The 16,380-nt window shown below is 37.5% G+C and overlaps 2 protein-coding genes and 1 long non-coding RNA gene across 3 annotated transcripts in view; 1 reads left to right on the top strand and 2 right to left on the bottom strand.

The window, feature by feature from the left end:
- The window catches only part of LOC127872916 (uncharacterized), a 320,943-nt gene that overhangs the window by 155,884 nt on the left and 148,679 nt on the right, over nucleotides 1–16,380 (top strand). The window lies entirely within an intron of this gene.
- LOC127872932 (uncharacterized) lies at nucleotides 966–2,899 on the bottom strand. Its single transcript, XR_008045836.1, has 2 exons — nucleotides 2,437–2,899; nucleotides 966–2,146 (listed from the first exon to the last, which is right to left on the bottom strand). It is a non-coding gene; the product is annotated as an uncharacterized LOC127872932 (long non-coding RNA).
- The window catches only part of LOC127872885 (Fanconi anemia group M protein-like), a 61,011-nt gene continuing 48,344 nt past the window's right edge, over nucleotides 3,714–16,380 (bottom strand). Inside the window, exons 13-15 of the mRNA XM_052416367.1 lie at nucleotides 14,778–14,910; nucleotides 12,856–12,986; nucleotides 3,714–9,642 (exon numbers count right to left, since the gene is read on the bottom strand). Of these exons, the coding sequence (XP_052272327.1) occupies nucleotides 4,174–9,642; nucleotides 12,856–12,986; nucleotides 14,778–14,910 (5,733 nt within the window). The 3' untranslated portion in view covers nucleotides 3,714–4,173. The remainder of the gene's footprint in view (nucleotides 9,643–12,855; nucleotides 12,987–14,777; nucleotides 14,911–16,380) is intronic.

Here is a 16,380-nt window from a genome sequence, read left to right as displayed (position 1 = left end):
TCTTCAATATTTAAAAAGTTATTGCCAATGTTAAAGTTTTCGGACAGACGGAATATTTGACATTTGACCTTGAAGGATGACCTTGACCTTCACCTTTCACCACTCAAAATGTTCAGCTCCAGAAGATACACATGCATGCCAAATAACAAGTTGCTATCATCAATAGTGAAAAAGTTATGGCTAATGTTAAAGTTTTCGGACAGACGCCATATATTAGACATTTAACCTTGAAGGATGACCTTGACCTTCACCTTTCACCACTCAAACTGTTCAGCTCCAGGAGATACACGTGCATGCCAAATATCAAGTTGCTATCATCAATAGTGAAAAAGTTTGGCCAATGTTAAAGTTTTCGGGCGGACGGACAGACGCCATATATAAGACATTTGACCTTGAAGAATGACCTTGACCTTTCACCACTCAAAATGTGCAGCTCCATGAGATGCACATGCATGCCAAATATCAAGTTGCTGTTAAATATTGAAAAAGTTATGACCATTAAAGTGTTCAGACGGACAGACAGACTGACATACTGACGGACAGTTCAACTGCTATATGCCACCCTACCGGGGGCATAAAAAGTATTTCAGCCATCACAGCGGCCAGTTGACCTACTCCCGGCAAGCGTATCCACCCTTAGCGATTAACCAAGTCAAGGAACACAAACTTGACAGTAACAAGCTTTGATCAGGATGGGGAACGGCTGTTGAAACAATGGCTTGCCCAATCCCCACATTTTATATGACCGGGCTCTGATTCGAGCTGACGAACCTCAGTATCAAACTTGAATACTCTTCCAATAGTTTTCTCTACGATAAATCTCCAAACGAACCTTCTAGAATGTATCGTGTTTTAAACTCTATCGGCTTACAGAACAATGTTCGTAAGGTGTTGAAAGAACCTTGAGTAATATATTAATATCTTCACATTGTTTCAACATCTAAACTGTATTGAATATAATCGTGTACAGGCAAAATTTAATAATTCTAATATAAATAGATGCGCAGTATTAACTTGTTGCTCTTTTCAATAAGTTCAACCTTTTTGATCAGGATAACGTTGATGGAACGATTCAAAACCAAATTATAGACATCTTAGACTAATACTATTGGATACTTCTTATCAGTTGGGTTGTTTTATTAACAAGAGTTAAAATGATCCCGATTCATCAGTTTAGTATAGGAAATGACAGCGGTACATTTTCAATTAGCCCAGCACATTACTTATATTTGCTAAGCCCTCCTTATCCTTTTTTAGCAATTACAATGTAGGAAACAAGGGCTGTTTGTAAAACATGCATGCCCCCCCCCATATGGGCTGTCAGTTGTAGTGGCAGCCATTGTGTGAATACGGTTTTTGTCACTGTGACCTTGAACTTTGACCTAGTGACCTGAAAATCAATAGCGGTCATCTGCCAAAGATGATAAATGTACTTATGAAGTTTCATGATCCTATGCCTAATTATTCTTGATTTATCATCAAGAAACCATTTTACTGTTTTGAGTCACTGTGACCTTGACATTTGACCTAGTGACCTGAAAATTAATAGGGGTCATTTGCCAGTCATGATCAATGTACCTATGAAGTTTCATGATCATAATCCTAGGCCTAAGCGTTCTTGAGTTATCATCCGGAAACCATCTGGTGGACGGACCGACCGACATGTGCAAAACAATATACCCCCTCTTTTTCAAAGGGGGCATAAAAATTGCTACTAGTATTTCTAGAATTGCAACAAAGTAAACAAGGGCTGTTTGTAAAACATGCATGCCCCCCATATGGGCTGTCAGTTGTAGTGGCAGCCATTGTGTGAATACATTTTGTGTCACTGTGAACTTGTCCTTTGACCTAGTGACCTGAAAATCATTAGGGGTCATCTGCCAGTCATGATCAATGTCCCTATGAAGTTTCATGATCCTAGGCCTAATTATTCTTGAGTTATCATCAGGAAACCATTTTACTGTTTCGAGTCACTGTGAACTTGACCTTTGGCCGAGTGACCTAAAAATGAATAGGGGTCATCTACCAGTCATGATCAATGTACCTATGAAATTTCATGACCCTAGGCGTATTCATTCGTGAGTTATCATCTGGAAACCATTTTACTGTTTCAAGTCACTGTGACCTTGACCTTTGACCTAGTGACCTGAAAATCAATAGGGGTCATCTGCCAGTCATGATCAATGTAACAATGAAGATTCATAATCCTAGGCGTAAGTATTCTTGAGTTTTCATCCGGAAACCATTTTACTATTTTCAGTCACTTTGAACTTGACCTTTGACCTAGTGACCTGAAAATCAATAGGGGTCATCTGACAGTCATAATCAATGTACCTATGAAGTTTCATGATCCTAGACGTAAGCATTCTTGAGTTATCATCCGGAAACCATTTTACTTTTTTGAGCCACTGTGACCTTGACCTTTGACCTAGTGACCTGAAAATCTATAGGGGTCATCTGCCAGTCATGATCAATGTGACTATGAAGTTTCATGATCCTAGGCCTAAGCGTTCTTGAGATATCATCCGGAAACCATCTGGTGGAAGGACCGACGGACCAACCAACAGACATGTGCAAAACAATATACCCCCTCTTCTTTGAAGGGGGGCATAAAAATTGCTACTAGTATTTCTAGAGTTGCAAAAAAGGAAACAAGGGCTGTTTGTAAAACATGCATGCCCCCCATATGGACTGTCAGTTGTAGTGGCAGCCATTGTGTGAATACGTTTTGTGTCACTGTGACCTTGACCTTTGACCTAGTGACCTGAAAATCAATAGTGGTCATCTGCCAGTCATGATCAATGTACCTATGAAGTTTCATGATCCTAGGCCTAATTATTCTTGAGTTATCATCAGGAAACCATTTTACTATTTTGAGTCACTGTGAACTTGACCTTCGACCGAGTGACCTAAAAATGAATAGGGGTCATCTGCCAGTCATGATCAATGTACCTATCAAGTTTCATGATCCTAGCTGTAAGCATTCTTGAGTTATCATCCGGAAACCATTTTACAATTTGAGTCACTGAGACCTTGACCTTTGACCTAGTGACCTGAAAATCAATAGGGGTCATCTGCCAGTCATGATCAATGTACCTATGAAGTTTCATGATCCTAGGCGTAAGCATTCTTGAGTTATCATCCGGAAACCATTTTACTGTTTCCGGTCACTGTGACCTTGACCTTTGACCTAGTGACCTGAAAATCAATAGGGGTCATCTGCCAGTCATGATCAATGTGTCTATGAAGTTTCATGATCCTAGGTGTAAGCATTCTTGAGTTATCATCCGGAAACCATTTTACTGTTTCCAGTCACTGTGACCTTGACCTTTGACCTAGTGACCTGAAAATCAATAGGGGTCATCTGCCAGTCATGATCAATGTACCTATGAAGTTTCATGATCCTAGACGTAAGCATTCTTGAGTTATCATCCGGAAACCATTTTACTATTTCGAGCCACTGTGACCTTGACCGTTGACCTAGTGACCTAAAAATCAATACGGGTCATCTGCCAGTCATGATCAATGTACCTATGAAGTTTCATGATCCTAGGCCTAAGCATTCTTGAGTTATCATCCGGAAACCATCTGGTGGACAGACCGACCGACGGACTGACCGACATGTGCAAAACAATATACCCCCTCTTCTTTGAAGGGGGGCATAATTAATTCGTTATCGCGATATTATTATGTGAATTAAATAAAAGATTACATTATAAGGACAGGTTGTATATTTTGACTTCCTCATTGAATTGATTTCTGACACAATTAAGCTGTCGGTAGCACTAAATCAGTAAATGTCGGTATAACAATATGCAACGTTAAGACTAAAAGTTGATTTCAAGGCTTTAAATAACATACTGCATCGGAAAATCAGTTATTGAGATCATAATTATATGTACAAAATGCATGTGTAACATGGTTCAACACTTTCTTTGTGTATTCTGCTTCTTATAATGAAAATGAATTCTTAGAACACTTTCAATGCGTACTAAAATAGTAATATTACAATTTTGCTTGCCACACAAGTCATAAACGGCGGTTTTTTTATACAAAAACTCGCATGTACCAGACATACATACAGCAAACCAGTTGGTATGTTCATACACAGGCACATAGAGTACGCAAATACAGCACTCAGATGTGGGTAATATAGCTGCTTTAGCACTGCAATTATTTATAACTTGTAGGTAGTCCACTTGAGTCAAACAGACGCTTTATGTAGTTGTAGATCTCGTTTGCTCTCGCCGCTGACATCTTTCCCCGACTCTCTATCCGGCTCGCCGAGCTGTCAAGAACCTCCTTCATTGATCTAAACCCCTGGGCAAGGTTCAGTGCATGAATATAACTCAACTTTGGAAATGAAACGAGAAATTTTACACGGCTCAGTTGCTCCTCTTTCAAGTTCAGTGACACTGTTATGTTCATGTTTTTTCTCGCTTCAAGTTTGCACAACTCGGCCAGCAAGGCGCCAGTCTCAAAACAATCTTCCGTGAATAGCACCTTCACGTTCGATTTCATTAACATCGCCACCGTGCGATCCACGTACTTTGTCCAATTGACAGGCCGAGTGGATTTCTCTTCCCGTGATTTCACGCGGTCGTTTTCCACAATCAAACAAGGACGATCGTACAGTTCACCGAGCTCTAGTAACCGCTCGATGAGTTTTGCGCGGTTTGCGCCGTTACTGAACTCCGACCAATGCTTCCTCTCTACGGCCATTCTGTTGCTGATGATATAGTCGCATCCGTGTAGCTGCGCAGCGTGAACCTGAATGTCGTGTTTGAATCTCATATCTGATATGATGTCTTGAGAGCCGATAATCTCCTTCGAGTCAACAAAAATCACTGGCTTCAAAGCAGGTTTGTCTTTTAACGAATCATTTGACAAAGACTTTGACACACTGTTAGGTTTATTTGAATCATGGATTGGCATTTCCTTTTGAGCATTATTATCTTTCTTAGACAATGTGTTGTTTCTTTCGACAAAGTTTTCTGTTTTTACACTCTTTAGTGTTAGAAGCGGTCTTATTTCATCGGAATCATCTAAACGTGTGGTTTTCTGAGCGGTTTTCAGATTTGTGAAATTTTCAGAATCACTGTCATCACTGCTCAAAAGCAACCTTGCACGCTTCCGTCCTTTCAAATGGCTGTGCTGTGAAGCTTTGCTAACGTGGGAAACATTACTTGAACTGTTTGCGTGACTACAAGAATGCATATTCTCTTCATCACTTGAAGAGTCGTTCAATACATGTATTCTTTTCTTGCCCTTTGTTTTGTCAATCGTTTTACCGGTATCTTCAGATTCTGTTTTCTTATTGTTCAGTCTTGACCTGATCTTGTCCAAAGCTTTCATACGGCCAACCTGAATTTCTCTTTGCCTACTAGTAAGAAACGAAGTCAACACACCTTTCCGTCTCCTAGTCTTTCTCACAGACTGCATTAAAGAGTTATCTCCCTTCATTAGAGTAATCTCCCTAGGTTCATCTTCACTGACCTCCTCTTCATCCTCTTTTAGCATCCATTCGTCTTCCGCTTCAGACCCAACACAGAACGAATCTTCCATGTAATGCGACTCTTCGGGTCCGGGGGCCTGTGAATACACGTCTTCATCTTTATTATAATCATACTTCAACTTGAATTTCCCGCTTCCCCCAACTGGGCTACGAACTGACTTCAAGTACATTGCATGTATGTCTGTCTGATTGGTGGCCTGAGAAGCTGTGAACTGTGAATCTTGTATAAAGCTGTTTTCATATTGGTCCAGGTCACTACCCTCTTCCTCATCGCTGGATGCTAATTCACCGTCCTCTTCACTTAAATCAGCCTCATCGTCAAGGAATGGGTTTTTGGAACGCGTACTTTTGACTGCCATATTCGCTGGTTGGGATTTCTTAATTAGATTATTGACTTTTCGGGTGCTGTCAGATACTTTAGGTTTAACGAAACTCTCTTCAAAATCTTCATCTGACACATATGGTTTATCAAAGCCCACTTTCAAATCTTTGTCTAATGAATTGAAGTCATCATTTCTTGAAAGCGGTTGCAGTTTCTTCACAGGAATATACTCATTCTGAGTCATCATAAAAGAATCGTCGAAATCATCGTCATTATTGTTTTCAGACAAAGATGAATGTGCACTTGCATTAGCAAGTGTTTTAGGTGTCTCACCATGCTGACTGGATGGAGAGTCAAAAACTCCAACCTTTTTCTTCTTCCTTACAACAATGAAACTGTCATCATTGACAGACTTTTCCAAGTCAGAACTGATTTGATTAACACAAGAACTATCAACTTTAACATGCTTTGCATTTTCAAAGCTGGCACATTCAGTACTTAAAAGTTCGACAAGCTCGTCCTGGTTTTCATTACCATCACGATTAAAATCGGGTGATAACTTCCAATTTGAAAGCTTTGCCTGTACTTCAGTCTGGTCAGAAGCAGTAGTTTCAGATAGGCTTGACTCACATTTGCGTATGGGGGTACTAGACGTAAGGTGAAAAGGAGGGACACTTTGTATTCTACAACCATTTGATCCTAAAGGTGTGCTAGTATTGCTCTGAACACGTAATGGAAGACTAAGGACATTCACAGTGTCTTTCCGAGAATCCTGTTCTTGGTAACTAAAGGATTCGTCATCAGAAAAGTCATGGGAGAGATCCGCAATTTTGAAAACTGACTTCCGCGCGTTTGATTTTCTGCTTGAGGAAATTACACATTTTAAAGGCAGTTGCTGGTCATTTTGGTCTTTAGGTATGTTTAAAGGTGAAACCGTTGCGATGGGTGTTTTGCTAAGGTTTTTGTTGGCAGGAATGTTATCTTTGCATTTTGTATTTAATGCAGAAGAATATTTTTCAGCGTTCATTGAAGTATTGCCTGGAACAATAACACCATTGCCACTATCAATCCATTCATCCAAATCGGTATCAAGCAATGAAAATGATGTTTCATGTTTTTCATCTATCACGTCTTTACTTTGAAAAGAATTTTTCTCAACAATGACATATACTTTGTCCTTACATGTTTTACTGACATTATGTTTTGTATTTATTTTTGTTTGCTGTAAGTTCTTTCCATTTGCTAAATCAGTGTGGATTCTTTTAGACTCTTTAATTCCTTGTTCAATGACTTCGGGAACACTAACGAACTTCCCTGACACAAAGGACAATTTCTTATTTATAGAATGTTTGGGTAAACAATCAAGAACAAATTGTGATTCTTCTAATTTGTTTTTCAAGTCATTTCGTTTGACGCCAGTAATAGGGTTCAATTGTAAGCATTTGTCATTTCTAGCTTGATTGAAACCTTCGATTACACTTCCATTGTCTTCAGCAGCTTCCTTGGCTATGCAAATACTTTGTATGTTCTGGCTTCTAAATTTCCCAGTCATATTAAAAGCCTGACTTAATCGTACGGATTTCTGTGACAGAGATGGTTTCACATCGGGTGATGGAGGTATAAGGTCATCATCCACATTAAATCCTAAATCAAACACAGGTAGGTCCATCTCTTCTTCATAAGAAGTTGAAAGCTTTGCATTTCTTGAATTATTGTCTGGATTGTTCAGCGAGGAAATCAAACGTTTGTTCATTGTATTCTTACATATATCTTCTTTATAAACATCAGCAACCTTGTTGTCAGCAGGATTCCATGCAGTATCCTTACCTTCTGAGTATTTATCATTTACACAATTGTAAATGTTTACATTAAACACAGATTTTGAATCAACTTGACATGTATTTAATTCAGAGCAATCCGTAGCATTTAAACATGATTCTGTATTTTTTTCACGTGAACCATCAGAACTTAAAGAGTCAAAATGTTTTGAAGTCATACAAACTTCCTTGTCTGGAATGTCTTCGAGATTGACTAAATCTATGACGCTATCATCTGGAAATAAATCTGCACTCTCTTCAGAATTGAATATGCTTTTACTAACTTCATTCGTATCCCCTTCCTTTTCAATTGTAATAGAATTTGCTCGCATCCTTTCTGGATTAGGTGTATTCTCTCCAACAAAACTCAGGGCTTGGGTAAACGTTATTTGACTTACACTTTCTATGGGTTTCTTGATCACTGCAGTTTTATATTCCTCCATTTTATCTTTGAAAGGCCATGAACTGAGCTCAGTGGTTTTTGATTTCACGAATGGAATTCTCTGAGAAACATCATTTCTTTCTTCGTTAGCTTCGTCATCTAATAACTCTAGACCCACCTGGCAAACATCAAATAGAGATTTGCACTTGTCATCATCATAGAGTTCAATGTTTTTGTCATTGATTTCTGAACCAAAAGTTTGACACTTGGCCTTAGACGTTTTTACATTTTGATTAAAATGTTCAGTTGAATTTACAAAAACTTCAGTTTCTTTTGCATTTTTAACAAAGTTATCAAAGTCTAGGTCAATTGCAAAACTTCCAGTGTTCATCCACTCATCTTCATGATCATCCTTCGCAATTGCAGCACTAAAATCTTTAGTTGTAGTTTGTTGATTAATATCAGAAGAACTTGCAGTTCCACATTCTTCATCAATCATACACATTTTAGCTATCTCAAGTATTGCTTTATCGTCGAATGATGTAGAATATTGTGACATAGCCATACATGTTTTTTTATTATTTTGTGACTTTGAACCATGTCTCTCTGTATCATTTTCTGGATGTTTGCTTGGTTGAATATCATCTTCAAATAAATTACAACTTGCAGTGTCTATTGATTTTAATGGCATACATTTATCATTAACCCTGATATCATCTAAAGAAGTATCTATGTAACTATCTACTTGAGGTACAGCCATTTGCAATGGTTTGTCCATGGCATAATGAGACTCTGGATAATCAGTAGGCAGAGAATATGCAAGTCTTCCTTTATAGTTTTCTGGAAAAACAATGTACTTCCCATTTTTATTTTCTTGGTGCCATTCATCAACCAAAGCCTTAAGATCCACTTCAAATTTCCCAGAATTCTTATCCATCTCAGTGCATAACCTTTGTACCTCTTCAGGTGGTGGTGGGGTTCTAATCCTTATATAATCGGAGGTAATGTCTTCTATTGCTTTAGTTGGACTATGCACACGATAGTTTTGCCTTGTTTTTGGAGAACATTTCAATTCCTTCGCACTTGTTATGCTGAATTTTTCATTCTCAACCTCACCATTTTCTTGTTCACCACCTTTTTCAATGCCATCAAAGTCATTGGAATCACTGTCAGTTATCAACTGAACAACTGAGATATGGCCACTGGTATGGAGACTTTTCTTACGTTTTCTTATCCTTACTTTATTTATCTTTTCCTCCAAAGACTTTGCCTTGCTTGTTATCATTTTCTTTCCATTGGATATGACTTTTTGATCTGCTTGTACTTCCACAGCTTTTTCATCTGCAATGTCCATTGCTTCAGGCATCTCACTTTTATCCTTTAATGTTTTATGCTGTTTATTTATACATCTTCCAGTATCTTGGTATTCAGAATTCAGCTCTGTATCATAGTGTTCAGTTAAACTTAATTTTAGAGTCTTCACAGTTTTAAGGTTTATTTCAGGCAGCTCATCATCAGTGTCCATGTCTTCGGCCTCTTTTAATTTTGACAAAGCTTCACTAAGACGATTTTTAAATTTGCCTGCAGTTAGTTTCACAGCAGGGTTCTGCAATTAAAAGAGTTCTTTGTTCATAATTTTTTCTGGCCAGTTATAATCAACAATGGTAATTGTCAACTCAGCGAGTATAGAGTCTCATTTAGAACATACAAACTTGTAAAAATGTAAGTTAATTATATAAATTATTTATTAACTGAACATTTAAAGAAAAAAGTCATACAAAGTGTGATTGAAATTTCAATAGATTGTTAAATGACAAAACATAATATCAAAACACACTCAAAACTGTATAAACAACATACAAAACTGTATAAGGTAGTTTAAAATCACATATCCTTTGCACACCTGTAACGTATTAGAACGTAAATGTTTTTTCTCTCCTGAAAACCGGGGCGATATTTGCAGTGAACGACTACAACGTTATAGAACGCATACAAATTTCGTTGTTTCAAAACCTGACCCCATTTAAGCGTAGGAACCCTGAAACTTTTTTTCTTAAAAAATACAATTATCAATGTTTGTAAATGAACTGAAACTTAATCAAAGACAAAATTAAATAAAGACTGCGACGTTCAAATGTTCAATATAAAGTCTGTTTACTATAAACTTGTCAAATAAAGTTTCGACCATTTATGGTTAATAATTGAGAGTTAAAATAAATATTTAAATTTTCAAAATTCTTTTTAAAAACAAATGAGTGGTATTTTGAAAACAATGATTTTCTGTCATGTGTGTGTGGTATAAACTTAAGAAAGTTTTGCATTTCGAATGTTTATATGACAACGTTTTAGCAAAAAAGATCAAATCATACAACGGATCATGTGCAATTTTGTTTATTGATCTGTATAGATTTTTTTTCAAAAATACGTTTTTATACGTTACAGAGGTTTATTTGCTATTGACAAAGTTCGTAAAAATACATTACAGTTCTTCTAAGTATTCTCATGCACGTCATTTTTCAGTTGTATAAAAGCGTTAAAATACAGTAGAAACCACTATGAGGCATCCCTTTGTAAAACAAATTATACTGTATTTAAGCAGATAATTGTTTGACGATAAACAACTGTGACGGATAAAATTGTATTTTAGGCCCAATTTTCGTTGTAAACCGTAAAATGTATTTTAAACAAGAGCTGTCAGAGGACAGCGCACTTGACTATTTGAATGCTTGACAGTATAACGTAAGCCATCATGAAGAGGGGTGGGGGTAGGTGTGTGGTCATTTAAAAGATGATCTTTCAAAAATAAGGAAAACAAATTATTTTATTTATATTTTGGGGGGGGGGGGGGATTCTGGGGTGGGGCATGGGGGATGGTTTGGGTGGAGTGCATTGTGGTATGTCAAGTAAGTGCTGTTTTGTCAAAGTATGAATCAAATGTGATCATAAACTAGAGCTTTGTCACAGACGTGACGTATACCCCCATGTGCCGCATTGACACAGACTATTTTGCATGCTGTCTTCACAAAACAAGAGAATTAAATTTATGGCGACTTTTTAGAATTATAATGCCATTATCATTTATGGACCTTTGAACTCTTGAATTCTTTCGCATGATATGCCGTCCAAATTTATGTCCATTTTTGTACTTTTGAACTCCAAGTGTGACCTAGACCTTGGAGTTATCGACATACATGTAATTCTTTCGCATGACACTTCGTCCAATGATTGTGAACAAATGTACCAGGTGTTTTTAAAATCTCACAATAAATGACATAGTTATGGTCCGGAAAAGATCATTTATGGCCATTTTTGACCTTTGAACTCACAGTGTGACCTTGACGTTGCAGATATCGACGTAATTCTTTCGGGCGACACACCGTCCAATAATGGTGAACAAATGTGCCAAATGATTTTAAAATCTCACAATACACAACATAGATATGGCCCGGAGAAGCTCATTTATGGCCATTTTTGACCTTTGAACTCAATGTGTGACCTTGACCTTGGAGTTATTGATGTAATTCTTTCGCGCGACACACCGTCCAATGATGGTGAACAAATATGCCAAACAATTTTAAAATCTCACAACGAATGACATAGTTATGGCCCGGACAAGCTCATTTATGGCCATTTTTGACCTTTGAACTCAAAGTGTGACCTTGACCTTGGAGATATCAACGTAATTCTTTCGCGCAACACACCGTCCAATGATGGTGAACAAATGTGCCAAATGATTTTAAAATCTCACAATGAACGACACAGTTATTGCCCAGACAAGCTCATTTATGGCCATTTTTAATCTTTGAACTCAAAGTGTGACCTTGGCCCTCGAGATATTGACGTAATTCTTTCGCGCGACACACTGTCCAATGATGGTTAACAAATTTGCCAAATGATTTTAAAATCTCACAATAAATGATAAAGTTATGGCCCGGACAAGCATTTGACCCTTGAACTCCAAATGTGACCATGACCTTGGAGATATCGACGTACTTTTTTCACGCGACACACCATCCCATGATGGTGAACAAATGTACCAAGTTATTTTAAAATCTAACAATAAATGACAAAGTTATGGTCCGGACAAACTTTCGGTTTAAAACACACTAAGTGACCCCATGACCTAGTTTTTGACCCAGCATGACCCATATTCAAACTTGACCTATACATTATCAAAATACAACTTGTGACTAAGTTTGGTGAAGATCGGATGAAATTTCGGGACAGACCGACAAAGTGACTCCTATATAGCTCCCATTACCAATGGTAATGGGGGTACAATAAAGAAGTTATGGCAATTTAAGCAAAATGTTCAATTAAGTATAAAAGGGGCCATAATTCTGTCAAAATGCTTAATACAGTTGTCTGCTCTTGTTTACAGATTGGGGTCATGTTGGTTAAGAAGTAAGCAAAATATAAAAGCAATATGTCAAAGGACATAGGAAATATTTGGGGTAGTATGCAAACTTTAACATAGATTTATCAATAATATGCACATTCTTAGTATAAAAGGGGCCATAATTCTGTCAAAATGCTTGATACAGTTGTCTGCTCTTGTTTATAGATTGGGGTCATGTTGGTAAAGAAGTATGCAAAATATAAAAGCAATTTGTCAAAGGACATAGGAAATATTTGGGGTAGTACGCAAACTTTAACATAGATTTATCAACAAGAGCTTTCACTATAGGATGACTTATGCCCCCTCTAAACGCTTGATAGAAGTTATGATTCGTGAATGAAGCCCAAGGCAAATAGAAATTGATAAAAACAAAATGTCTACACAAAAGAAGCAAACAATAAACTCCAGACGTGTTACCACCTCCTGTTTGTTGGTGCAGTACTTTATGATGGACTCAGATTGCTCAGTGAGTTTCTCAGTAACAACATCCTCCTCATTGAAGTATGCAGCCATTTCCAGGCCATAAGGGTCATCTTCTGGGTCCAGAGACTCTGGGAAAAAGGTGTTTTAAGATATGAACGAACCACAAGATGGGTATTGAATGCAGAGCTCTGAATGTTAACTATACTATGTAGTTAACTTATTTACAGTGTTTGTGCAAGATTATACCCAACAGGGTAATTATCATTCATATTGACGATTATTACTTTTTGCATGCCTATAGAAGGAACACAGATGTTTACATGATTAAATCATAATTTTACCACCAGATTAAATGAATTCTTTTAGACATGAGATAGTAGATTATCTATTTATTGAGTATATTTGTAAACAAGAGCTGTCAGAGGACAGCGCGCTCGACTATTTGAGTGCTAGACTTTATAACGTAAGCCATCGTGGGGAAATTGTTCATATTTAATAAAATATTAGACAATCTTTTAAAAAATAAAAAACGGATTTAAAAAAAAATATTTTTCTTTGGGGGGGGGGGGGGGTTGAGAGCGGGTATAATGTGGAGTGTGGTCATTTATTATACGATCGGGGGGTAGGGGGAGTGAGAGGGGGTATAATGTGGGGTGTGGTAATTTATAAGATGATGTTTATAAAAAAAAAAAAATTGGGGGGGTTGGGGGTGGGTAGGGGGGGGGGTAGGGGGGGGGTGGGGGTGAGAGGGGGGTATAATATGGGGTGGGGTAATTTATTAGATGATGTTTATAAAAAAAATGGGGGGGGGTTGGGGGGGGGGGGGGAAGGGATTCTGGGTAGGGGCGTGGGGAATTGTTTGGGTGGAATACATTGTGGTATTCAGGTAAGTGTTGTTTTGTCAAAGTAATAATAAAATGTGATCATAAATAAAGAAGTTATGGCAATTTAAGCAAAATGTTCAATTATCTAAGTGTTAAAGGGGCCATAATTATGTCAAAATGCTTGATACAGTTATCTGCTCTTGTTTACAGGTTGGGGTCATGTTGGTAAACAAGTTTGCAACATATAAAAGCAATATGTCAAAGGATGAAGGAAATATTTGGGGTAGTATGCAAACTTTAACATAGATTTATCAATAATATGCATATTCTAAGTATAAAAGGGGCAATAATTATGCCAAAAAGCTTGATAGAGTTGTCTGCTCTTGTTTATAGGTTGGGGTGATGTTTGTAAACAAGTATGCAAAATATAAAAGCAATATGTCAAGGGACAATGAAAATAAATGGGGCAGTACGAAAATTTAACATTTTCTGCATATTCTAAGTGGAAAAGGGGCCATAATTATGACAAAATGCTTGATAGAGTTGTCTGCTATTGTTTATAAGTTGGGGTCATGTTGGTAAACAAGTATGCAAAATATGAAAGCAATATGTCAAGGGACAATGAAAATAATTGGGGTAGTAAGAAAACTTTTACATTTGCACGCTAACGCAGACGGTCACGCCAACGCCGAGGTGAGTAGGATAGCTCCACTATATATATTTCATATATAATAGTCGAGCTAAAAAAAATGCTTGTGATAATTTTATTTAGAAATGTGCCTGATAGACATAAAATTGTAGGCAGAACATTCGTCTTGGTCAAATTAAATGACATTACGTTTTGCATTTTTAAGATGTGGGTCATTTGTGGTTGCAAGGGTGTGATTTAAGAACCATCTGAGGGGAGAAAAATGCCCTAACCCCCTTGCAGGGTTCAACAAAACTATTCATTTGTACATAGATCCAGTAAAGTCAAAAAATTAGTTTGACATTGAAAGGAAGGAAATCACCTGAAAGGAGGCAAATCACACCCCGACAGTGTCGCAAAATGCTAACCATGAATGTAAACAAATAAAATAAACAGAAACTACATACGCTGCAGCTGTATGAACTCCATAATCTGCACAAGGTGCCTGGCTGATTGCCCATGCCCCACCCTGCCTGTGTCCTGTAGAGTAGTCTGCCAAGGGGACCAGTCGGACAGAGACAGCTGTGGTCCTTCCATTTCCTAGCAGACATGTTCTTTTTTGTTAGTTAGGTTTGTGAACTCTTAATTAAAAGCAATCTTTAGATAACATCACTTCACTGGTACCTGTATTGTAAAGATGAGGCTAAAGCTGCAGGACTTAGAGAAGAGAGACTAATTTAAAGGATTTCATGTGAACAAATGTGCCAAATGATTTTAAAATCTCACAATGAACAACATAGTTATGGCCCGGACAAGCTCATTTATGGCCATTTTTGACCTTTGAACTCACAGTGTGATCTTGACCTTGGAGTTATCTACGTAATTCTTTCATGCGACACACCGTCCAATGACGGTGAACAAATATGCCAAATGATTTTAAAATCTCACAATGAATGACATAGTTATGGCCCGGACAAGCTCATTTATGGCCATTTTTGACCTTTGAACTTAAAGTGTGACCTTGACCTTGGAGATATCGACATAATTCTTTCGCGCGACACACCGTCCAATGACGGTGAATCCAATGACGGTGAACAATTGTGCCAAATGATTTTAAAATCTCACAATGAATGACATAGTTATTGCCCAGACAAGCTCATTTATGGCCATTTTTAAACTTTGAACTCAAAGTCTGACCTTGACCTTCGAGATATCAATGTAATTCTTTCGCGCAACACACCGTCCCATGATGGTGAACAAATTTGCAATATGTTTTTAAAATCTCACAATAAATGATAAAGTTATGGCCTGGACAAGCATTTGACCCTTGAACTCCAAGTGTGACCTTGACCTTGGAGATATCAACGTACTTTTTTCACGCGACACACTGTCCCATGATGGTGAACAAATGTAACCAGTTATTTTAAAATCTAACGATAAATGACATAGTTATGATCCGGACAAACTTTCGGTTTAAAACACACTTAGTGACCCCGTGACCTAGTTTTTGACCCGGCATGACCCATATTCAAACTTGACCTATACATCATCAAGATACAACTTGTGACCAAGTTTGGTGAAGATCGGATGAAGTTTCTGGACAGACCGACCGACCGACAAAGTGACTCCTATATAGCCCCCATTACCAATGGTAATGGGGGTATAATAAATATCTAGTTTTAATGTAATTTTCGATTTAGATGTATACATTTATAGTCTAAAAGGTTTGCCTAAGACAACAAATAAAACATAACAATTACCAACAGATAAAATATTTATGGCTTTAATGCACGGCACTTCCACTTATCGAGATCTCTCTTTTGAAATTTCATTTATATAAAAAATGTATACACGGCAATGATTCTAACTATCAAAGCAAGAGTTTAAGTTCTCGTGCACTGCACATCCCCTAAATGAGATCTTTTGAGTTTCACATTGGTACATAATTTAAGTTTTCAGGAAATGCTCAAGACAAAATTTTACTATGAAAGTTACAAAAAAGGGAAATTGCTCAAAACATCTGGGGACAAGAATTATGGCTCCTGGGCACTGCACTTCCCTCCAATGACA

The sequence above is a fragment of the Dreissena polymorpha genome, chromosome 3, assembly GCF_020536995.1.
Source record: "Dreissena polymorpha isolate Duluth1 chromosome 3, UMN_Dpol_1.0, whole genome shotgun sequence".
NCBI classification, from domain to species: domain Eukaryota; kingdom Metazoa; phylum Mollusca; class Bivalvia; order Myida; family Dreissenidae; genus Dreissena; species Dreissena polymorpha.
The sequence above is the reverse complement of the archived record's forward strand: the minus strand, read 5'-3'. Positions and strand labels throughout refer to the sequence as shown.